Source organism: Asparagus officinalis, chromosome 5 (genome assembly GCF_001876935.1).
Source record: "Asparagus officinalis chromosome 5, Aspof.V1, whole genome shotgun sequence".
Taxonomy (NCBI): Eukaryota; Viridiplantae; Streptophyta; class Magnoliopsida; order Asparagales; family Asparagaceae; genus Asparagus; species Asparagus officinalis.
The window spans coordinates 81,086,772-81,111,722 of record NC_033798.1 but is presented as its reverse complement, the minus strand read 5'-3'; the positions used below and the strand labels follow the sequence as shown (position 1 = coordinate 81,111,722).

The window sequence follows — 24,951 nt, the reverse complement described above, 5'->3', positions numbered from 1 at the left end:
GAGAAATATGGGTATGCTTGTACCAAGCACAAATTTTGTGCTTGGTAGTGATGTGTCACATCCTCATCCACTCACTACCCATGTGATTTATTCCCACATTTGAATGAGTGGAGGGGGATTTGACACCCTCACTACCAAGCCAAATTTTTGTGCTTGGTACCAAGCATACCCATATTTCTCTATATATACTATATATATATATATATATTATATACCCTTTAAAAGAGGGAGTTCCAAAAAAACTTTACCTACCCAAATTACCCATCAACAAATGTAAATTACCAAAGTTATCACTTATAATCGTTACGCAGACTTCATCATCATCATCAGAATCAAAAGCCATAATTACCGTAGGTTACGCCTTCCCTCCGACAATCAGTTCATCGGTTACGCTTCTCCTCAGCCAACGCCCCTCCACGATCTTAAGTCATCAAATGCCAAAGATGAGTATTATCGTCCTCATCATCAACGCACCGCCTCTGTTTCATCTCACCAGTTCTCAGATTTTTGGCATCGCGCTAGGATCAAGAAGGTCTCTTCTCTTCTTCACTCCGCTAAACAAAACCCTAGCTCTAATCGTTTGTTCTGCTCAATTCACTCTTTCCCCTTTTTGTTCTTCATTCCTCTCCTTTTGTCTTAATTTTGCCCTAGATTTCCTGTAGTTTCAAGCGACGAGGGTTTTAATCCTGCATATTTCTCGATTTCCTGCCAATTAGATCAGAAAGTAAGTTGATTATTGGTTCTTTCAACAACTTTTCTTTCCCTTTGATTCCTGAGCTCAACAGGGTTTTTGTGGAGAAGATCACGCCCCCCTTCAAAGACATCAGTTGGGATCGTGATCCGCTAAGGTAACATGGGTCACTCTTCTTTTCTGTTAATTGTTATTTTTTTCTATGTTCTTATTTGCATTGTTTTTTAAATCAAATGGTTGCTAATTTAGAATTTTCATGTGTCTAGATGATTATGCATTTTTTATGTATATAAGGACAACAAAGCACAAGTGACACCGCCGGCAGAAGGTATCCAAAGCCGTATTCAGGGTTTTGTACCCCTAGAACTTAATTGTTTTACAATAGATCCATTTGGTACCAGATTCCAATATTTCCAGTCCTACACTATTCAAACTACAGAATTACTGATTTGAATTACCTAAAAGAGCTACCCTGAGCCCTATTGGTATCAAGATCTTAAACTTGTTTGAAATAGCATAAGATGTCATCTGATTATTAACATACTAAAACCACATTTACCAGACTGCTTTTACGTTAATTTGTTTTTAAGTTGTTCAAATGAAGAAATTACATTCTGTTTAGTGTGATTACTGAAACTATGTGATTACTAAAACTGTATTTTGTTTGGCATTGTCAGGTCCGGATGAAGGTCTGTTGTGTATTGGAATCAATTTTGAGGAAAAAGGATAATGAGCATTTATCCATTATAGCATCTTATTTTAGTGAGAGGAGAGAATCTGTGGTTAAATACTCTGACGTACCTCAAGTTTCTTTGAGAGAAAAGGCAAACAAAGTAAGTAGCCTCATTTTCCTTTTCGTCCCCTTTGAAATGATGTCCAAAGTTATTCTTGAATCTTGCTATATTCAATATGTCTTACTTTTTGCTCCTCAGGAGTGCTTTTTCTTGTGCATTTCTACCTATTTCCTTGGATTTCCTGTATTTGTACCTTAGTATTTTCATATCATATCCTTTTTAATATATTCAAGGTTTAATGTGAAAAATGGTTATTTCTTGTATATTCACATTCAATGATCTAACACTTTGAATATGATTTAATCAAAATCCAACCCATTTTCAAGTTGATGGGAAAATTAGAGCCATTGTACTGTATCAGATTTTAAAATGATATTTATTTTCTACATTTCACTTTCGGTCAGCAGTTTTCTTCTATTGCGCTCATATTCTCTCTCTGGGTGCCACAAGGAGTACAGAACCGGTGAATGGGATAATTGCTTGTGTTTATGTCTCAATATTTTAGCTTTCTCTTACCCTTCACATTTATTTGATGGTATTCTGTATAGCAGCCAACCCCTGGATATAGGTGATGCACCAGGCAATCAGGATTGATGCTGCTTATCTATAGGAATAGTATGGAAAACACATTTTTCTGTTGTGCCCGTTATAGATAAATATGACGTTCTATTGGACCATTTACGGTTCTTGGGTTTACTAGAATCTGTTTTTAGTTTTTATTTTAAGTTATAATCTAATAAAATCTACATTCAAAGCCCAAAGCATCCAAGACTTATTAATATAGGCACACAAACAACTAAAATCTTATCCTCTGAATCGATCGTTTATGGTTTTTCATCTTTTCCCTTGTTTACCTTTTTATAATAGTTCATATTTGCCTATTTATATTTGTTTGTTTCATTATCTTTTTTCTCTTAACTTTCCTGATCAAATTCCAGCTCATTTTTTGTTTTCTCACTTTTTGTATGTTACTGATCAGTTTAATGCCTTCTTTTCTTTAGGTTTTAAGTCTTTTGGATGGGGACAAGATTTTTGGAACAGGGAACCAGGTGGAGCAATCTAACACAAGACCCATGCCAGTTCCAGCTGTTCAGATGCCCGACTTAATCGATACAAGTGATGCAAATGATTATGGAACTGAATCTTTAACACAGAAGCATGTTGACCAAAATATTGGAAACCTGACAACATCTGGTTCTTTGGTTGATGATTTGTTTGGAGATGGCCCTGTTGCTGGTCTGAATAGTAGTGAAAATAGAAGTAAAGATGATCCATTCGCAGACGTATCTTTCCATGTGACCGAAGAGAAACAACTTGATGACATATTTTCAAGGTTGACAGTTGATGTTAACAAATCTGAGAATGAGCAGAAAGTTAATAAAGAGTTTGGATTACTTGACGCTTTCAGTTCTAACTCTGATCTTCTTCTACAAGAATCAGAAACGAAAACAAGCAATGACCATGACTTGATGACTGGTTTGTCTCTTAACAGTAATGTGCTAGAGAAGAACCAACCTTTTATTAGAACTTCCTTTGTTGATACCATAAATCTGTCCAGCCAAATGCCTACGAACCAATCCAGCCAGGGTACTGTGAGCAGTGCTCTAAATGGAGGTCTTGGTTCAAACTCCCTATTCCCTATGGCTGCAATACAGTATAATATGCCCCAAACTATGATGTTCAATCCATCTTATACTAACCAGCCAATGAACTATGCCGCCATAGGGGCGTTCATTGCACAGCAGCAACTACTGTTTCAAAATGTAGGAAATATTAATGCTGGTTATGGGCATGCTGTTGACGGAAGTCACTCAGCATTACCTGACATTTTTCAACTTTCAAAAAATCCGGTACAAAACCATGCTACAACTCTAACTAGCTCGAAGGAGGATACAAAAGCGTTCGATTTTATTTTGGTGAGTTCATTCTTCCTTTACCCAGATAAATAAATTCTATTTCCTATTGATTTCCTCCTTCTGAAACTATCTTCTACAATAAAAAAGGATCATGCTAATAAACGTATTAGAACTGCTGGATTGTGAGATGAAAAGTTGTATGAATTTCACTAGGAGAAAGTACTAGAACTGCTGGATGTTGAGACGAAAAGTTGTATGAATTAGTCCAATAGCTGTCACACAGTTTTTTTGTTCAATTGCACTTTTTATGCATATAAATTGTCTGTATACTGTATTTTTTTAATTAAGAGAATAATCCATACACGATTCTACAACATAGCTTCCATGTTAGTCTTAAAAAACTGTGTGCAAGATCCCAGCTGTATACAAGATGAAACGTCGTAGTATTTTGGGCCAAGCAGTGTAAGTCATTTTCCGAGCATTGACTGCATTGTGCATGATCCCAGCTGTCATCTTAATGGTCTTGCGCAATGAGGAAATTAAGGTTGTTGATAACAGATACGTCATTTATGCTAGCTACAGATCATCTACAGCTTTTGTGTTAGCTAAAACTATAGGTACTAATTTATAGCATAACGTTTTATAACTGTATATTGATAAGTCCTTTTTTTCGGTAGGTACTTGGTGCTGGGTGCTGGAGTTGCCGGATGTTACTCTATTCTCGGTATTGCTCTTGCCTTCTGTAGTCCAAGAAATCGATTCCTCCATGCTTTTGATATTATCTTTACTTCTTATTCTTTTTCCCCTCATCTTTTGAATTTTCTTAGCTATTAGAAAAATTATTTTAAGGGTAGCCTTGGCGCAACAGTAAAAGATGTATTATGGAAACATAAACTATGATTAATATCTTAAACCTTAGCAACATCATATGAAGGTAATACATGAACTATGATTAATATCTTAAACCTTGGCAACTTCATATAAAGGTAATACATGAAAGTTTGATTTACACATATATAAAATAATTATTTTAAGATGAGTTAACTATTGAAGTCCTATACAAAGATGTTAATATATGGAGCATTGTCAACCTATAGAAATGTATTGGACCTACTGCTGTTACATTGGTTATAGAGTTAAAAGAACACTTGATAGAAACCTTTTATATCTCTGAAGATGCTTGTTTTATGTTAAGGGTGTAAAAATTACCATTTATGTAAAGAGGTTTTCTGCCAGAAAAAAAATTAAACTATCTTTGCATGCCATTGTTCACATAACCTCTTTACAAAAAACTTCTATTAGTGATTGGACTTGCCTTCTGATAGTGCTGTTACTTCATATGTTTGATTAACTATTAGTTTGAATCACTTTTCTTTTCTACGTATTTTTAATCTATCGAATGCAGGCATATTACATACAATTGTATTTAACAGTTAACACAACACTGGGACTTGTTCGGCCAAAATATGTAGATTGTGAACCTTTTGAAATTACTTATGTGATTAATTCTCCGCCTTCAATGTACATGATATATAGGTCCTTCTGGTGATCATTCCAATAAAATAAAACTTGTGAACTTGTAGAAGAAAACTGAACAAACCAACGTAAGACAAAGTCTTGTTATCTTCACAAATAGTTCGGTAAGCATTTTGATTCACTTCAATTATTATTTTTTGTCATAGGGATGCTTGAAAAGTTATGTTGAGCATCCAACTTCTTGCAATTATGATTTTTAGTTATGCTGATCATCAATCTTTGTAGGAATACTTAGATACCTTATGTATTGTGTATAACTATCAATTTTTAGTTCTTGCTAAGGAGTTATTGCAATGGACTTGTTACTTAAATTTCCTAGACTTTCTTTTATACATCTCATAACTATCATTTAGAGCTTAAACAATTACCTCAAGCAATATGTATTTAATATAAATAAAGTAATTACTGTCTTAAGAAAGCTGATTAGCATTTCTTGAATTATATCTAGGTTGCAATTGATTGACAAAGAGTGAAAAGTGCAACTGAAAAAGCTTTCACGAGGTCCAAATCCGTTATCAGTCTTTGATATGGTAGTTCTTTTGCATTTACATTTTTTGGTGAATTTCCATTTTCCAGTGTTTATTAATTCAACACATGTTTATCCTTATGCTTGTAGGAATTCTAACTTAAAATGAGACTATTGAGCTGGAAAATCTTTTAATCAATGCATGCATAACCATGAATTCAGTTGAAGCTAGAAAGGAGACTAGAAAAGCTCATGCCTGTGAAGAATTTACAGTTAGATTCATTTCCCAATAACTTTCTAATTTATTTCCTTGACATTTGAGTTTGTTTCGTTAACATTATGTCGCATATGTTATCTCAGAAGAGACCAAGAGAGATGATGAGAACTGGACGAAACACACGTTAGGGTTAGTAGTCATTTTCTCCTCTATATTTATTTGGATTATAATTGTGGTAAATCAAAATCGTTCAGTATATTAGACACTTGCTACACTATTATGCGCTTCAGACTCCACTGGGAACTGTTCTGTAGTATACACACCTGCGGACTATTTTTGCGTTCAAGTCGTGAATATGCTAGAAGTTTCAGAATATGGGGTTTCTTGCATGATTGAAGTCTATGTGTAATGATATTACCCTGTCTAATGCATGTGTTTGTCTATGGTAAACAAGGGTAGATGCCATATTAATAGGCAGTACAATTTGTCATCACATTACTTATTAACGAATTATAAACATAAAATTCTCTTTATTTCCATTTCAACTTATTTGTTTCATCACTTCATTACTGTTCTTCTTAATTCGCAGTTATTGGGAACAGGAGTTAGGCTAGCATATAAACATGTTCATATGAATACTCTGGACAATGAAATTTTACCGTCAACAACACGTTTAAAATCAGGGTCACTTGAATTTTTAAAATTATCTGATCACTAAAGCTTATAAAGTTCAAACAGAAGGAATAGTAGTTTCTCGTTTCCTCAAGGATAGGAGAATGTAACCTATACCAGTTCGAGATGCTAATACCGCTGAACCATTGAACTGCATTTGAAGTTGAGGAAATTTTGATCCTGTGATTAATACACATACTTATAACAAATAAGAAACAGTTTGCGTTGCTTCTCCTATTTGCAATGGACTTGTTATGATTTTTAGTCATGCTGATCATCAATCTTTGTAGGAATATTGTTTGGATCAACAAACCAAGGGTAAAAACTACAACTTCTCGTAGGTTCTATGATCAATTAGTTAATTTTTTTACATTGGCCAAAAAATATCTAACACATGATATTGCCTGTAAAGTGCAGTTACATAATATCTGGGGTACGCTGCTAGCTAAAATTTTATCTGGCAGGACATAATGTAAACTTCTGGTTAATATAATAAGTTTCCCTTACGTATTAACCTTGGAATCAGCTTACTAAATTTCTGATATAATCAAGCATGAGTATGATCTATTTTTCTTTTATTTGCTAATGATACAACCGAAGCTCTTTTATAATTCAAGAAATTCCATCTCTATGATTGGTTGCTTCCTCTTTCAAGAAATTAACAACCTGTTGTTGCTTTCAAATGTTGTAAAGTGCAATTACATAATATCTGGGGCATGTTGCTGCCTACACTTCTATTTAACGAAACATATTGTAACATTTTGGTTAATATAGTATGATGTGATTACCTATCAACCATGAAATCAGCTTATAAGTGAAATTCTAATATAACCAAGCATGAATATGCTCTATTTTTCTTTTGTTCGCTAATGACACAAGCAAAGCACTTTTAATTCAAACAACAAGGTTATACCAATATGCTCCTTGTAAGTCTTGATAATAAAGACTATTTAGGTAAAATTTGAGTTGTATATTCTTTTATAAAAAAAAGAAAATATCGGATAGTTTTCATGATCAGGAATTTTGGTATGTTGATCAAGGGATGTTAACACCAGAAACCAATGAATCAGCCTCTTTCACAATGCAGTTTCAACGTCAAGAGGAGAAACGGTGGCTGCATGTACCCCATGTTCCTGCTGGAGGCCTTCAAGAGACCTCAAGAAAGAAACTACAGTACAAACACTAATGCACAAACCAAATCTTGAAGGGCACAATGGCCATTAACAACAATGCTTTAGCTAAACTGGAAGTGCTAGGGTCCTTTATTGACTCATTACCTAAGATCTGATCTCCGAGACATTACATACTAACATTATATTTCATAAATTCGAAATTGACTTTCATTTTAAACTTTAGAATGCAAGAGAAAGCGTATGTGATGTAATTTACAAATACTTTACCTCTGACTAGTTCACGCCTGAGTGCCTCCTATATTGCCTTGAGATCTCCTCTGAGCACCAAGCTCTAGAGATATCCAAACGTATAGAGGAGTCCCTTTATATATCACGTTGAAGAACAACAACAATGTCTAAAACCAATGCAGAGAAAATGGAGTTGTTGGCTGATAGAGCTGAGAGTCTCTTAGTATGCCTGAAGCAGAGATTTCCTGGCCTAACACAAACCACATTGGACATGTGCAAAATTCAATTCAACAAGGTTTTTGCTTTTGCTCATCTAATTTCTCACCTTTACATAATTCAATTTTCCTTGTAACTAAGACTTGTACTTCCAGAATATTGGGAAATCGATTATAGAAAGTTATTCCAGAGTCTTGGAGAGCCTTGCATTCAACATTGTTGCTCGAATCAATGATCTCATATATGTTGATGACTTAAGTAAGCATTCTGATCAGAAAAATGTCACGGTCCCTTATTCAATTTCAGACTCTATCACTCCTTATGCTACTGCTTACGGAACTCCAAGCTTCTCACCGGTGCCATTGCTTAGCCTAGCTTGTGGAGAGAAAACATCTTTCCGCATCAGAAAAGGTCATAATCATGGATTTAGTGTGAAAGTTTTGTCAGACTATCTAAATTGCGAAACGAGAGGGAGAAATGATAGCACTATTATCAACATTTCAGAATCGATCCCAAGAATGAACGAGTTATGATTCATCGAGCTCATAGTAAGATCATCCCATAACATGTACATGACATTTGTAATAAGCTTGTTTTGTGTATGCTGAGATTTAGTCAAAGATAACAGGTTGCGTGTGTAATATCACCCAATCAATCACTAAATATAATTTTATTGTTCAAATAATGAATTTTTAGCTTCTATATGTTTCATTCATTGTTTACATTCAATAATTTAATAACAAACCTTTCCCTAAATAAAATTTAAAATAAATAATAAAAAAATTACCACGTGCATTGCACGTGCAATCTAACTAGTATATATATATAAGGGAGTTATGTGCAACTTACCCTTTAGTTGATTATATCTTTGCATTTTTATTTTTTCTACAGTTTTTAAAATCATATATTTTGTTTCAAGTCAAATTGAATCTTTGAAGATAAGTTATATAGAAGCCTCTCATCAATAATCAATTCCTCTAATTACCAACTTCCATAACTTTATTGATTGTAATACATCTCAGAAGAAACTTGTTCCATTAATGAGGTTATGTTACGTGGATTTACTTACTCATAAAGTAAATTTCATGACTACATTAGACAATAGAATAATGACACATGTACCGCCTGATTTGCTTAGACACTTGGCATAAATATTGCTCCTACCTTAGGTAAAGGCCTTTACATCCACTCGGTAGCACTAAACTTGCTTGATGAATCCTATTCTCTAAACCGCTTTTTTTTATCTTTGATAACTCAAAGTTTTTTTAACACTTTAATACCACAAAAATTATAAATATTTTAACTTTGATACCACAAATATTTGCATTTTTTACAGTGATACCTTAAAGTTTACCTATTTTAGCTTTGCGACTCTAACCCAAGTTTGGGGTATCAAAGTGTCAAAAGCAAACCTTTATATGCCAAAATTAAAAAAGTATAAAATTTGTCATGACAAAGTGTCAGAAATAAATTATATGGAATTATTGTAGATTTGAAGGAGTAATATGGAATATTGTAGATTATGGGTATCAAAGTTCAAAGAACTATGGGATATTAAAGTAAAATAGGGTGTTTTGGTCATTAAGGGATTAATGAGCAATTTCAAAGATTTAAAGGATTAATATGGAGTTACTGTAGATTGAGGGACTAATATGGAATTATTCTAGATTTAAGGGACTAATATGTAATATCTATCTTTATTTGAGGCTAAGGGGTTGTTTGGTTGCACACTTTTATAAAAAACTTTTCTCAAAATGTTTGACAATGGCAATTTTGTAATTAAAATTTTTCTTTAGATTTTTTGTAAACTATATTTGGTTAAAAAAATTTACAGAAATATTTTCTATAAAATACCAAAAACTACCCAATTTTACAGAAATAGATTTCCTCTCAAAATGGGAGGAAATCTTACACCATCCTTTTTTAAATCACAAAACCCCTTCCCGTACCCATTTCCCCACGTGCTGATATTTCTTGAGCTGCTTCGAGGGCAGAAAATCTTGCTCTCGTTCGCGCATCAAATCCAGCGAGCTTTTGGTCCTTCGCGCCCATTACCGCTTACAACTCGTTCCCTCTCGTCCATCGCCCCCAGATCTAGGGTTCTCTCGTTCCCAAATCTCGTGCTAGGGTTTCATCTCATTCCCAAATCTCGTGCTAGGGTTTCTGATCTCAAGGCTCTCATGGTAAATTCCTGTTCTTTTTGCTTATTTTTTTGTGTTAATCTATTTGTAGTTGATCTATTAACAAAAAATGGCTCTAGGGATCACTGAAGGATTCTTCTTTGTAATATACATGTAAATAAGATTAGGATAGAGCTTCCCTTTCTTTATCAATGTTTCACAAGTAACTATCAGATCCAAAAATAAAAGAGAGAAAATTTATGAAAGATTTAAATTTCAGTGATTTGATAAAAGCGGTTTTGCAAATTTGCTAGTTACTCTATTCGGTTACTTTTTTGTTTCAACAATCAAAGAGAAAAGTCTACATTATTTTCATAGTTGGAGGATTATTTTCGTCGTTGGAGGTAGCTAAGCAGCAAAGGTGAAGTCTTTGTGGGTTTCTTTTAGTTTACAGATAATTTTGGGTTTTTGTTTCATTTTGTTGTGATGATGTTTTTCTAAGGATTTAAGAGATTTCTGTTGCTTTTTGTTTTGTTGTTGTTGTTTTTTTTTTTTTTTTTTTTTAATTAAAATTTTATTCTCTATTTTACAAGCAGAGGCCGTTTTGTTTGCAGTTTGTTTGTGCTTCATTTCTCTTCAGTAATAAAATCTTATCTATTACATACATAATAGTCTTTTTTTTTTTTTTTTTTGTCAATGAAAATTTCATTCATCTTCCAAATATTGAAGGTTCAGCACATCAACTTCCTCAGTAGACTGAGATTACATGTTAACTAACAGCTACTCACATCCTCAAGAAATTACAAAGTACTAAGCCATTCTTTGTCTTCCGCCGAGAAGGAGCAATTGAGGATATTAGATAGAATGTTGAACTTTATCTCCTTAAACAGTTGAACAGCAGTTTTTCCTTCTTGTCTGAAAATTCTGGAGTTCCTTTCACACCAAATACTATAGATTGTTGAGGTGAGGGTCATTTTCTTAATTTTTTGCTTGAAACCATTCCCCCTCAGTCTAAAGCAATACCAGTTTATAATCTGACTCCAAATGCAAGATCTCCACCTGAATTATAGCCAATTCATAACCATGTCCTAAACATCCCTTGAGTAGTGACATTCAAAAAAAAAGATGGTCCCTGCTCTCAGAACCAGAGCACCAGCAACAATTGTTAACACTCACAATCCTTCTTTTGATCAGTCTATCTTGTGTGAGCAAACGATCTTGAACTGCTAACCAACTGACAAAAGAATGTCTGGGCAGATTTGAAGTTGCCCAAACTGCATTGTACCACGACACTACAGAGGCAGGAGGAGATAGAGCAGAATACAGCACAGAGAACTAGATTTTTGAATTCCTGAAACAGTTTTGAATTAGTTGCATCAGATTGTCAGCACTTCCATATATTCTCAGAGCCTTATCTCTGACTTTCAAAAATAATTTCCACATTCACGAATCCCTACTCTTTGCTTGAATATGCCAAATATCATTATTCTTTAAGTATGTGCCATGTATCCACTTAATCCAAAGACTTTCCTTGTTAACATGAATGAGCCAAAGAGTTCTTAAAGTTAAAGCCAAATTCCAGATAGAAGCAGAATATATACCAAGACCACCTTGCTTCCTGCTCAAACAAGTCTTATCCCAAGAAATAAGAGAAATTTTATGAACATGCTCGGTTTTACCCCACAGGAAGTATCTGCACATTTCATCAATCTTTTTTAGCACCTTAACAGGCAGAACATAATTTGCTTTCTGTTGTTTTTTGTTAATGGGTCTGTGTTCATCTTATTTGGTCATAGTATTTGTATGTTTCTTGTTTTCTGGTCATATTTGTTAATGGGTCTATGTGTTAATGGGTCTATTTGTAGCTATCTATTAACGAAAAATCGTGCTAGGGTTTCTGATCTTTTTATGTTCGTAGTTGATCAATTTGTGGATCTAGTTTATTTATAGTAAAAATATATTTTTTTTATGATAGTTATGGTTAAAAATTTTGTTGTTACACAAATTCATAAGATCAAATTGTATTTTCATATGATAGTTATGATTGAAAATTTTGTTGTTAAACGAATTCATAAGATCAAATTGTATTTTCATATGATAGTTATTAGATGACACTTTTGTAGTTTCATTCCTGGTTCCACCACAATTCTTATGCTTAGGTTTTGGCAATTTGATCTTAACAATGGCCTCATGTCTTATTTTTGTTGCATAAACTTTAAAGTTTATAGACATCCACACATTGACATTTCAACTTCTTCCATGTTTGAAATTATTTTGACACTTTGCACCTATAATTGTAATAAATAGAAGCAATCCTCTTCTTGTCATTGTGTAAGTAGTAAAAAATCATATCCAGTCTGTATTGCATATACTTTTAAAGCCTCCTTAAGCACCTGGTTGCTACCAAGTCTCAAACCCTTTTTCAATTCAATTAGCTTGTTAAAATCAGCGTCAAGGTTGAACTCAGGTTGTGAACATCCTCTTCATCAGATTCATATAAGCTTTCTAACTCATTTGTGTTGCACTCACTCTCACCAGAATATCTAGGTAAATCTTTAGAGTTCTCTCAAGTTTGGTGTATAAAAGGGTTTTGTTAATAAGTTAGTTGATAACTTTTTTTATCATTTTTTATTGTTGCAAAAACATTTTAAACTTTTTTTTGTAACAAATGTAGATGGATGGTGTAAATGAAGAACAAATAAAGAGAATGTGTGCTAATATGACTATATCTTCCGTGGTTACAATAATACCTTGTTTATTGAGAATTCGTGCTAGGCGCAAATCCATTTGTTATGCTCCAAGAGAGGATAAGATGAGGAAAATTTATTATAGAAATGCTCACTTCAAGCGCATCTTTGAAGGATATAGTGATAGTTGTAGCTCTTATATTAGAATGAGGCCTAAAGCTTTTTTCAAACTTGTGGGTGTAATGCGAAATCATGGTTTTCTAAAGGACACAAAATACCTTCAAGTTGAAGAGCAACTCGCTATGTTTCTTTGCATAATGGGTCATAAAACCAAAAACAGAGTAATAAGGACTGAATTCATAAGATCGGGTGAAACTGTTAGTAGGTACTTTAATAAGATTCTACAAGCTATGAATGGTCTTCGTGATTGATACATGAAGCAATCACCTAATGAAATTCCACCGGAGATTACCAACAATCCAAACTATTTTCCTTACTTCAAGGTAAGAGAGAAATAAATTATTTGAGTAAGTGATTTTCATAATTTAATGATATGAGATACTAATAATTTCAATCATTATCGAGTTTTGATAGGATTGCATTGGTATGATGGAACACATATTGATGCAATGTTACCCTCTAACTAGTTGCACGGTTTAGAGGGCGTAAATGTGTAACACAAAATGTTTTAACTGCATGCACTCCAAATAAACTTTTCACATATATCCTAGCTGGATGGGAAGGTGCGACGAATGAGAGTATATGATAAATAGTAAATTAAATAATATAGACCACAACCTTACGGATTGAGAGTATATGATGGTATTTTTTTCATCTCAATTAACAAATAGTAAATTAAATAATATGATCAAACTAATCACAAATTTTCCTTTTATAACGTAGGCAAATATTATCTTTGTGATGTTGGATACACTACCATGCCTGGCTTCATCTCTCCATACTGTTGCGTTCGTTATCACTTAAAGGAACAAATTGGTAGGACACCCAGAAATAGTAAGGAGTTATTCAATTTAAGACACTCTTCTTTACGGTCTAAAATTGAATCAACCTTTGGCATATTGAAGAATCGGTTTAAAATTCTTTTGGCAAAGCCTAATTATCCATTCCCCACACAAGTGGACACGGTCTTAGCATGTACTATATTACATAATTTTATTATAATTGAAGATCCACAAGATGACATCTTGAATGAGAATGTACTAATTGATGAGGAGAATGAGGATGTGACAAACGAAGATGATACAAATGTAGTTGACTTCACTCAATCTAGGACACAAAGAGAGGAGCGTGATTCAATAAATGAAGACCTTAGGGACCAAATTGCATGGGCAATGTGGGTTGATTATTGTGCAAAATAAAGATGGCGACACCACAGAAATTGGCTTGTAGTTTTATTGTTTTTACATATTTCAGACTATATTTTAATATTTTATAATTGTGCTTGTATGAACAATGTAATTTCTTATATTTAATTATGTATTTTTTTTATTTCATATTTGCACTTGTACGGATAATGTAATTGTTCACATATTGCAGCTATGTAATTCTAAATTTCTGGTTTGTTTTTATTATAACACATAGGTATGTCTAACAAAAAGTGAGGAAAATAAAATTTGCCAAATTTACCGCATGCACCACTAATTGATTCAGGCGGTATTAATGTGAATTTCGTTCCATATTCAAATCAACCACTCAATCCGCCTCATACAATGCCGCCTTCTTTCCCACATCTCCCACTATTAGAAGGGAACTATAGTGGAATGAGACAACAACATGTTTCATTCACTAATTCTTTGAACAGACCCCAAGGCTTGTATAATCCCACTTTGTGTTCTCAAAGCAGCGGTCCATAACAAATGTCACCAACCCCCGGTGAATCTGGTGGACATCAAAGCAATGTCATTAATTTGAGTCAAGAGGTGTTGTCACCCTCTAAAAAAAACCAAAAAATGACTCAAAAGAGAAAAGTGTCTGCAACACAAGGAGCTCCTAGCCTCAATTTGAAGGGGGTTTCTAACATGTGGTGGCTCCCCGAGCATGATGCGGAGCTTATACCGTGTCTTGCGAAGCTCGCGGATGCCGGAATTAAAGTTGATAAAAACTTCAAAGCTGAGGCTTACAAAATAGCAGCTATGAAGATGAACATGAAATTCAAAACCAGCTACACCCACCTTCATGTGATTAATCGCATGAAAACTTGGAGAAACAAAATCAATGATATGAAGGCTTGCATCAACATAAGTGGTGCAGGTGGGAAGAGAAAAACTGTATGGTAATCCTAGATGAGGAGACACTTAAAATATGGGCTCACGTATTAATTTTATCATAACAACACATTTAATTTATTTGGATGTGAGAATGTTATAATTAATTTCACACAATATTTTTCACATATTGCAAGACAAAAGGAATTCAAAGCTAAGAGGATATATAAACAAGTCTCTTCCCTTCTACAAACATTTACAGAAGATCATGGGTGATGATCAAGCTACGGGTGATTTTGTTAGGCCAGTTTATGATAAGATTGGTACTAACAATGTCATTCCTCTTGATGATGATGATATGGACATTCCACTTGAGAGTGAAGTTGAGCCACAGTCTGATGCTAACACTACCCCAAACTCCACTTCTAGAAAATCCCAACTTGAATCCAACACAAAGCCATCTTCAAGCAAGAGACCTCGACACTCCAATGATGATGAATTGATACGTAGCTTTGTTGAGTCAATATTGGAGTCAATTAGAAATCAACACATTATACATTGGACTGAACAATTAGTTGCAGCTTTGAAGAACCATAGTGACTCCTATAGTGAAGAATTGCTTGATAAGGTTTTAAATCATTTGTATGAAAGTGAGCGTAAGGCTAGGAGGTTTTTTATAAAAACGAAGGAGGCTCAGAAGAGGTTATCATTTGTATGAAAGTGAGCGTAAGGCTAGGAGGTTTTTTATAAAAACGAAGGAGGCTCAGAAGAGGTTTCTTGCAAGTCTTGCTTGAGCGTAAGGCTAGGAGGTTTTTTATAAAAACGAAGGAGGCTCAGAAGAGGTTTCTTGCAAGTCTTGCGGCGGCTCAAGGATGGGACACGTCATAGTGCTTTGTTGTTCTGTGCACACAACACTCAATTTTGCTACTTCACATGTTTCATTACTATTCCCTCACAAACTTATATTTTGTTAATTGTAAACTTTAGATGTTACTATTCATGTTGCTATTTCCTAAATACCTACACTAACTTATATTTTGTGTATTACAAAGTTGATGATGTTGCAATTCATGTTGCTAGTTGTTTTTGTTTAGTTCTCTATTGTTGGGTTTTTTGGTCGATATTTGTGCTCGTTGTCGAGCTTTGGGGCTGTTTTTTCCAGTTAGTATGTTAATTCGTGCTTGTTTAGCTCTCTATTGTTGGGTTTTTGGTCGATATTTGTGCTCGTTGTCGAGCTTTGGGGCTGTTTTTTCCAGTTAGTATGCTGATTCGAGCTTGTTTAGCTCTATATTGTTGGGTTTTTTGGTCGATATTTGTACTCGTTGTCGAGCTATGGGGCTGTTTTTTCCAGTTAGTATGCTGATTCGAGCTTGTTTAGCTCTCTATTGTTGGGTTTTTTGGTCGATGTTTGTGTTCGTTGTCGAGCTTTGGGGCTGTTTTTTCCAATTAGTATGCTGATTCGAGCTTGTTTAGCTCTATATTATTGGGTTTTTTGGTCGATATTTGTGCTCGATGGTTGTCGAGCTTTGGGGCTATTTTTTCCATTTAGTATGTTGATTCGAGCTTGTTTAGCTCTCTATTGTTGGGTTTTTTGGTCGATATTTGTGCTCATTGTCGAGCTTTGGGGCTGTTTTTTCAGTTAGTATGCTGATTCGAGCTTGTTTAGCTCTATGTTGTTGGGTTTTTGGTCGATATTTGTGCTCGTTGTCGAGCTTTGGGACTGTTTTTTCTAATTAGTATGCTGATTAGAGCTTGTTTAGCTCTATATTGCTGGGTTTTTTTTGTCGAAATTTGTGATCGTTGTCGAGCGTTAGGACTGTTTTTCCAGTTATTATCCTGATTGGAGCTTGTTTAGCTCTATATTGTCCGGTCCTGCTTCTGGTGGGCCGCCTCGAGCATGGTCGGGCTAGGGATTTGGGTGGTAATGGTTCGATATGTGCGCGAAGGTGATTTTAGGAGTACTTCCGCAGAGGCTGCAAGTTATCAAGAAAGCAATTATGTTGTAGTAGGTTCAGATTATCTTGTGCATACGGATTTGTGTGAGTTTTATGATATTTTGATGCTCCAATAGATGTGGAGATCTAATGACATGTGATGTTGTAGTTGATGTCATGAACTGCTGTGGTGAACAATTGGCAAGATGCTTAACATTGTATCTTGGTAAGTATGGCTCTCAGCTTTTTAATGGAGAGCCTAGAAATACCTAGTTAAAGCCTGATTAATGGGAATTATTTCTCTTTCACTGCTATACTTTTCAGCAGTGCAAAATTCAGTTGCAAAATTTTGTATATGTGCATAGTTGATGATGGAAGTATTTTATAAGATTTAATAATATGAAACAAAACGGTAAACTAGCCATTAAAGTGATAAATATGGTACTTAACACTTTTCTATAAATTTGGCATATGTAACCAAACAAAAGAAAAAGAAATCTTGTTATTTTCTATAAAGTTATGGGTTATTTTCTTGTTTTGAACTAAACAAGCAAAGTACAAAAAACAAGAAAATTGGTACTTTTGACTTCTCAAAACTTTTCCTATAATTTTTTTAAGAACTACAAGGAAATCATATATTGGATGGAAAATATTTCCTATAATTTCTAGAAGAAATTGAACCAAACACCCCCTAAACGTGTGAAGCTGAGTTCAAGTGAGGTAAAAAAAAAAAGCAATGATAGGGATCAAACTCCGAACCACAAGTGAACGCGGGGGGCTTCCTATCCTACCTATATTGCTGCTCGGCCTCTGATGTATGATTTTTAACTTTGACCCTGTTGTCAGAGTATATGATACCACAAACAAAAACGCGTTTTGGACCCTTTTCATATAGAGAATGATATATGGATCCTTGTCCGACATATGGGCCTATAATGGATTTGGAGATTAGGGTACTAGTTTTGGCCCGATTACACTCAGACACTTGATCACGGTCATTCTCATGTGTTGTCTCTAAAATTGACTCTATATATGCATATGCCACATGCGTGCATGCTTCTCTACACGTGTGATGAGTTTGAAATGGACCTTCTCCTATCTTTTACCAAAGTAGAGTTCATTTTTCTTTCTTTCACAAAAGAAGTCTCTTATTAAGGAACTTATATTGAGTATGAATTACTTAAGTCTCTTATCAAGGAACTTATATTGAGTATGGTAGAGAGTTCTTGTAGTGGTGACATGGGAAGTTAAATGGAGGGCTTCAGAGCCATTAGGAAGTTCTTATGTCTTCCATTTCATTGATTAACAACACACAACTCTGAGGTCAAAATAGGCGGCTTTTTTTTAGGTATAATTTGAAAATCATGCTTGTATTAAGCTTGTATCTGCTAATTAACTTCAGTAGCATTGCTATTTGTTATTTAGATCTCTTGAAATTCGAAGGAAGGTTATTTAATTAATAGTTAATAATTTTATACGTTGTAAAAGTGATGATCTGATTCGGGTACGTTCAAGCTTTGGAGCTCCTGCATTTACTCTGATTCAAACTTGCTTACTGCAGTCACAGGAAATGCATCTCTATTTTTTGACCAAGTTAGGAGAACATTTTGGTTACTTGAAATTTTTAAGCGCTAAATCTCCATTTTTTTTTTCAGACTGCTTACACTTAAGTCAGATTTGCCTTCAACTCATCCACGTCGATTGGGGTTGGACTTAAACCTCTCAGCATTTTATTATGAGATCATGAACCCTGAAAGATAGGAGGTACCTTTTAAGAAAAGTTTGGCACAAACATACCATCAAGTTAAGCAATATAAATTGCAAGAATAAAGTTTCTCCTTCACCAAATAAAGCTTTGTTATTAATAATGTACCCAAATAATACTAACTAAAGTTTCTTCACAAATAATGTACCCAAATAACACTTTGAATATTAAACCCTTCAAAGTGTATCATATTCAATAGAATTTTTGATATACATACAATAAAAACAAAAGGAGATTTTTTGATTAAAGGTTTAAAATACAAGGGCTGAATAAAAAAAAAGGCAATGTATTTAGGGTTAAAATACAAGAGGGAAATAATCCGGTGGGTTGAGACACATCCAAGTTTAAATTTTAAAGCCTTGACATAATTTTCCCAGTTTAAATTCTTGATCTCCTAACCAAACGCAAAACAAAAGAAAAAAAACCAAAAAAAAGGAAGAGAGAAATCAAGAACAGGAAGAGGGCGAAAGAGTGGGGGTTGGGGGGTGGGGGGGTTCATGTTCGGGACGGTGTAGATGGAATGACGACTCCAGGCGTCTGCCATTAGGGCATTTCTGCTATTGAGCCACTCTATATCCGATATCAATCGAGAAACCCAGGTTTCAAACATGTCGTTGAATCTTGATCAAGAATCTGAATCTTGGAACTTGGAGGAGAGAGGTCTGACAAGGGAGATCGAAGAAAGGTGAATGTGTCCGGGACGGTGTAGATGGAATGATGACTCCAAGCGTCTGCCATCAGAGCATTTCTGCTATTGAGCCACTCTATATCCGATATCAATCGAGAAACCCAGGTTTCAGACATGTCGTTGAATCTTGATCAAGAATCTGAATCTTGGAACTTGGAGGAGAGAGGTCTGAGAAGGGAGATCGAAGAAAGGTTTCTCGATTGATATCGGATATAGAGTGGTTCAATAGTAGAAATGCCCTGATGGCAGACGCCTGGAGTCGTCATTCCATCTACACCGTCCCGGACACATTCACCTTTCTTCGATCTCCCTACTCAGACCTCTCTCCTCCAAGTTCCAAGATTCAGATTCTTGATCAAGATTCAACGACATGTCTGAAACCTGGGTTTCTCGATTGATATCGGATATAGAGTGGCTCAATAGCAGAAATGCCCTGATGGCAGACGCCTGGAGTCGTCATTCCATCTACATCGTCCCGGACACATTCAGAAGGATTAGCCCACAGATCCATAAGCCTTCAACGTGCAGCATCGGACCTCGGCACTATGCCTCTTCCTGTTCTTGATTTCTCTCTTCCTTTTTTTTGGTTTTTTTTCTTTTGTTTTGCGTTTGGTTAGGAGATCAAGAATTTAAACTGGGAAAATTATGTCAAGGCTTTAAAATTTGAACTTGGATGTGTCTCAACCCACCGGATTATTTCCCTCTTGTATTTTAACCCCTAAATACATTGCCTTTTTTTTTTCTGCCCTTGTATTTTAAACCTTTAATCAAAAAATCTACTTTTGCTTTTATTGTATGTATATCAAAAATTCCATTGAATATGATACACTTTGAAGGGTTTAATATTCAAAGTGTTATTTGGGAACATTATTTGTGAAGAAACTTTAGTTAGTGTTATTTGGGTACATTATCAATAACAAAGCTTTATTTGGTGAAGGAGAAACTTTATTCTTGCAATTTATATTGCTTAACTTGATGGTGTGTTTGTGCCAAACTTTTCTTAAAAGGTACCTCCTATCTTTCAGGGTTCATGATCTCGTAATAAAATGCTGAGAGGTTTAAGTCCAACCCCAATCGACATGGATTAGTTGAATGCAAATCTGACTTAAGTGTAAGCAGTCTGCAAAAAAAAATGGAGATTTAGCGCTTAAAAATTTCAAGTAACCAAAATGTTCTCCTAACTTGGTCAAAAATTAGAGATGCATTTCCTGTGACTGTAGTAAGCAAGTTTGAATCAGAGTAAATGCAGGAGCTCCAAAGCTTGAACGTACCCGAATCAGATCATCACTTTTACAACGTATAAAATTATTAACTATTAACCAAATGACCATCCTTCGAATTTCAAGAGATCTAAATAACAAATAGCAATGCTACTGAAGTTAATTAGCAGATACAAGCCTAACGCAAGCATGATTTTCAAATTATACCTCAAAAAAAAAGCCGCCTATTTTGACCTCAGAGTTGTGTGTTGTTAATCAATGAAATGGAAGACATAAGAACTTCCTAACGGCTCTGAAGCCCTCCATTTAACTTTCCATGTCACCACTACAAGAACTCTCTGCCATACTCAATATAAGTTCCTTCATAAGAGACTTAAGTAGTTCATACTCAATATAAGTTCCTTAATGAGAGACTTCTTTGTGAAAGAAAGAAAAATAAACTCTACTTTGGTAAAAGATAGGAGAAGGTCCATTTCAAACTCATCACACGTGTAGAGAAGCATGCACACATGTGGCATGTGCATATATAGAGTCCATTTTAGAGACAGCACATGAGAATGACCATGATCAAGTGTCTGAGTGTAATCAGCCCAAAACTAGTACCCTAATCTCCAAATCCGTTAAATGCCCATATGTCGAACAAGGATCCATATATCATTCTCTATAAAAAAAAGAGTCCAAAACGCGTTTTTGTTTGTGGTATCATACTCTGACAACAGGGTCAAAATTAAAAATCATACATCAGAGGCCGAGCAGCAATATAGGTAGGATAGGAAGCCCACGTTCACTTGTGGTTCGGAGTTTGATCCCTATCATTGCTTTTTTTTTCTTTACCTCACTTGAACTCAGCTTCACACGTCTAGGGGGTGTTTGGTTCAATTTCTAGAAATTATAGGAAATGTTTTCCACCTAAAATAGGATTTCCTTGTATTTCTTAAAAAAATTATAGGAAAAGTTTCGAGAAGTCAAAAATACCAATTTTCGATCACCAGTGAACCCCCCTGATGGCAGACGCCTGGAGTCGTCATTCCATCTACACCGTCCCGGACACATTCACCTTTCTTCGATCTCCCTTCTTAGACCTCTCTCCTCCAAGTTCCAAGATTCAGATTCTTGATCAAGATTCAACGACATGTCTGAAACCTGGGTTTCTCGATTGATATCGGATATAGAGTGGCTCAATAGCAGAAATGCCCTGATGGCAGACGCCTGGAGTCGTCATTCCATCTACACCGTCCCGGACACATTCAGAAGGATTAGCCCACAGATCCATAAGCCTTCAACGTGCAGCATCGGACCTCGGCACTATGGAGATCCGAATCTCCATCGTATGGAATGTCATAAACACAGGGCCTTACAGAACTTCCTCGTCCGATGTCGAGTGTCGATCCATGACATCATAGAAGCCCTGAACAAGAACCTGCACGACTTCAGAGCCTGCTATCAAGATCTTGATACATTTTGGATGAAAAATGATGATGAGTTCCTAAGAATCATGCTTTATGATGGAGCATTCATGATCGAAATAATGTTAGCGACCTTTGAAACATATGTGTGCGCACCTTCTAGTTATCACGCAAAGGACCCAGTATTCAAAAAACCATACTTGGTTGAAGATCTTCGTGTAGATATGCTCAGGTTGGATAATCAAATTCCAATGAAGGTCCTGGAGATATTGTCTGAATTCTGCAAAAACAAGGTGATGAATGTTAACGAAATCTAAATCTTCATACCTTTAAATATCCCTGTTGTAACTCCAAACTTGCACAAAATTTTCATACCTCGTAATGTAAGATTAACCTAACAGTCAACATTGTATAAAATGATACATTATGCAATGAGGATACTCCCACAAAATTTGCTATTCATTGATCAAATCATTCCCATGAGAATTTTTTGCAAATAAATGAGTAATGTGCATGCTCAAGATAGCAGTCACCATATTGAAATCCAGCAGAAGACACTATTTGCATACGCATCATATAAGCTCTATTGAACTAAGACCTGGATAAATAACTTCTGGATAGATAAACTTTTTTCAAATCCTGCAGAAGACACTATTTGCTGTAAGTGTTGAACTTTGTGTATGGATCCCTTTATAAAGCAATCACAATTTATGCTGTTGCTTAAAGTAAATAACTTTTTTCTGTCTTCCAGATTCAAAGCATTCACCAGCTAATCAGACATTTCTTCTTCCACAAATATGAAGAGGGAAGATATGATATTAGCCAAACCTCTAGGATATTTCACCTAACGGAGATAACAGGGCATCACCTGCTGGATGTGTACAAGAAAACTCTTATACAGAATGGAGGTTATCATCACACCAACAGTCGCCAACCACTATCGGCAGTTGAACTACAGGAGGCGGGCGTAATTTTCCAGTGCAGTGAAACGCCATCATTAACAGATATAAGCTTCGCCAAAGCTGTCCTTTGCCTACCTGCAGTCGACGTTGACAAAGCATTTGAAGTTGTTATGCAGAATCTCATTGCCTATGAGCAAGCACATGGCGAAGGTCAAGAGGTAACATCCTATGTGTTTTTTATGGATGGCATTGTAAACAATGACAAAGATATTGCCTTGCTTCGAGAGAAGGGTATTATCAGGTCGGGAGTAAGCAGTGATAAGAGGATAGCCGATCTTTTTAATGGACTGACAAAAGGTCCAGTTGCAAAAGTTGTCGACAATGTTGATGTTGATGTAACCCAGGACATCAATGACTATTGCAATAGAAGATGGAACAGGTGGCAAGCCAACTTTAAGCAGAGATACTTTACGAATCCATGGGTAACTTGCTCACTCATTGTGGGAGCTCTAGTATTAGGTCTCACCATTACTCAATACAGTATATGATGTCCTTTCTTATAATAAGTGAAGTTAATGTAACTCTCATACTCGAAAATGTATGGATGATTCCAGTCTTGATCCCAGTCTTTTGTCCTGGCTGTGTGGCCATTGTAAGCATTGTAATTTGAGACAATGACAAGGATGAATAGGCTAATATCAACTGAAAAAGGTTCATAAGGCAGAAGGAAAGTTGTTACGAGAGTTGAGGGTTACATTTTTATACTCTAACATGACCCTCCAAGTGAGCGCACACTTTCATGAGCTGAATCTGGACTTTTCTTGTAAAATCCACTTTAGAAATTCAAAGTCAGTAAAAATTGAACCTGGCTTACTCTAGTAACATGTCAAAACACAATGCCAATAAAGCAAAACTCTGAAGTTGTGGTGAGGATTGAAGATTACAATTTCATATTCTACAATTATAAACCCAAATAACCCAAGCCATCTCTCAATAACTGTCTCTGTGCAGTGACACACAAAGGTGACTGACACCTTGGCCAGTTTGGAAGTAATGATGGTTGTCTTTAAGAACTTTGATATTCTGTAATTCTAGAGTCCTTGGGTTTGACTTTTGAGTTTCAATGGTTTCAATAATTCCTGACAGAAACAAGGCCAAGAATCAAGATCTTTTCTGAACTAGGTTTTCCGAATAGATCTAGTAACAAGTGATCCCAAAGGATGAATCAATTTCTGCCTAAACTCCAAAGGGTCCGATCAAAGGTAAGAGAAACAAATACGAGGAGAAACGGAACAAAGAACACCCTGGTACTGAGAATCCCCTTCCCAAATTGCTACCAAATGCAAAAACTTTTAGAGCTTATGACGAGTTCCAGATTCAGGGTTTTTCGTCCTTAATTGAACTTGAAACCAATGGGCTGCCAATCTCTTGGTAATTTCCCTAAACCTAGTTACATTCACTTGATCTATTCCTCTTTTCTAAAGCAAATATCCCTAGATAGCATCTTAACACTTGAAAGCTGCATAATCTTCCTTTCAATTCAAAAAGCAAAATACATATAACTGAACTAAAAAGTAGAGACATTGTTGGTAATGAAAATGAATATATCATCTTGATCTTCTTCACAAATTTGATTATTTTCCTCACAAGTCTATCCCATCTATTCATATATTAATATTCCTCCTCCAGGGTTTCCAAATTTGCGCACAAATTCCAACAAAGAAGTGTCTGGAACAAACACCAATCTAAAGTTACAAAAAACTGATGTTTCCTGATACATACAATCATCTTGTTGCTATTGCTATAATTAGGCATATTAGAAATACTAGGAAGCATGAAGTAGACAACAAGAAGAAAATAAAATGAGGTTTTAATCTCAATCATTAACTAACAATAATACAGATAGATCAAAGAGGAATTAGAGAAAAAGAGGAGAAACATTTTACTCGTGATAAAAGAAAAAGTATTTTAGCAGTAACACTCTTCACAAGTCTATACACCCTTCAAAACCCAGCTTTTACATGAAGCAATCACCACTCTTACTTTCCAAGACCTATTTCACCCTTTTCATCCTTCCTTGAGATCCCTCACCAAGACTAAAAAGGATATATAAATAAATAAATAAAAATAGAAGTTATAGCATTTAAAACAAGCATGCAAACAATGTCCATCCGTAATTTTACAGATGGATATGG

The 24,951-nt window shown here is 35.2% G+C and overlaps 3 protein-coding genes across 22 annotated transcripts; all 3 read left to right on the top strand.

Moving 5' to 3' along the window:
* Positions 347-8,452, top strand: LOC109839867 (VHS domain-containing protein At3g16270-like). 20 transcript variants are annotated; one of them, XM_020408311.1, is made up of 10 exons: positions 347-532; positions 663-724; positions 786-848; positions 1,369-1,524; positions 2,487-3,401; positions 4,019-4,065; positions 5,326-5,407; positions 5,494-5,615; positions 5,704-5,749; positions 8,116-8,452. In XM_020408311.1, exons 4-7 carry the CDS (start codon positions 1,375-1,377, stop codon positions 5,348-5,350), a joined length of 1,137 nt encoding a protein of 378 aa, XP_020263900.1. In that variant the 5' UTR covers positions 347-532; positions 663-724; positions 786-848; positions 1,369-1,374; the 3' UTR covers positions 5,351-5,407; positions 5,494-5,615; positions 5,704-5,749; positions 8,116-8,452. The 20 variants fall into 20 exon arrangements, with proteins under 20 accessions (XP_020263900.1, XP_020263895.1, XP_020263893.1 ...); XM_020408306.1 differs by having other exon boundaries at positions 7,643-8,452; XM_020408304.1 differs by lacking the exon at positions 8,116-8,452 and adding an exon at positions 7,320-7,620.
* On the top strand, positions 14,587-15,559 carry LOC109842075. Its single transcript, XM_020410989.1, has 2 exons — positions 14,587-14,887; positions 15,039-15,559. The coding sequence occupies exons 1-2, from the start codon at positions 14,587-14,589 to the stop codon at positions 15,557-15,559; spliced, it is 822 nt and encodes a 273-aa protein (XP_020266578.1).
* LOC109842074 (putative UPF0481 protein At3g02645) lies at positions 21,126-24,941 on the top strand. Its single transcript, XM_020410988.1, has 2 exons — positions 21,126-22,147; positions 22,594-24,941. Exons 1-2 carry the CDS (start codon positions 21,581-21,583, stop codon positions 23,302-23,304), a joined length of 1,278 nt encoding a protein of 425 aa, XP_020266577.1. The 5' UTR covers positions 21,126-21,580; the 3' UTR covers positions 23,305-24,941.

Coding starts and splice junctions, on each gene's coding strand:
- LOC109839867 (XM_020408318.1), top strand. CDS start 1,375: ATGAAGGTCTGTTGTGTATTGGAATCAATTTTGAGGAAAAAGGATAAT. Junction 3,402..4,018: donor AAGCGTTCGATTTTATTTTG/GTGAGTTCATTC, acceptor TTTTTTCGGTAG/GTACTTGGTGCTGGGTGCTG. Junction 4,066..5,325: donor CGGATGTTACTCTATTCTCG/GTATTGCTCTTG, acceptor AATTATATCTAG/GTTGCAATTGATTGACAAAG.
- LOC109842075 (XM_020410989.1), top strand. CDS start 14,587: ATGACTCAAAAGAGAAAAGTGTCTGCAACACAAGGAGCTCCTAGCCTC. Junction 14,888..15,038: donor CATCAACATAAGTGGTGCAG/GTGGGAAGAGAA, acceptor ACATATTGCAAG/ACAAAAGGAATTCAAAGCTA.
- LOC109842074 (XM_020410988.1), top strand. CDS start 21,581: ATGTCTGAAACCTGGGTTTCTCGATTGATATCGGATATAGAGTGGCTC. Junction 22,148..22,593: donor CTGAATTCTGCAAAAACAAG/GTGATGAATGTT, acceptor AAATAACTTTTT/TCTGTCTTCCAGATTCAAAG.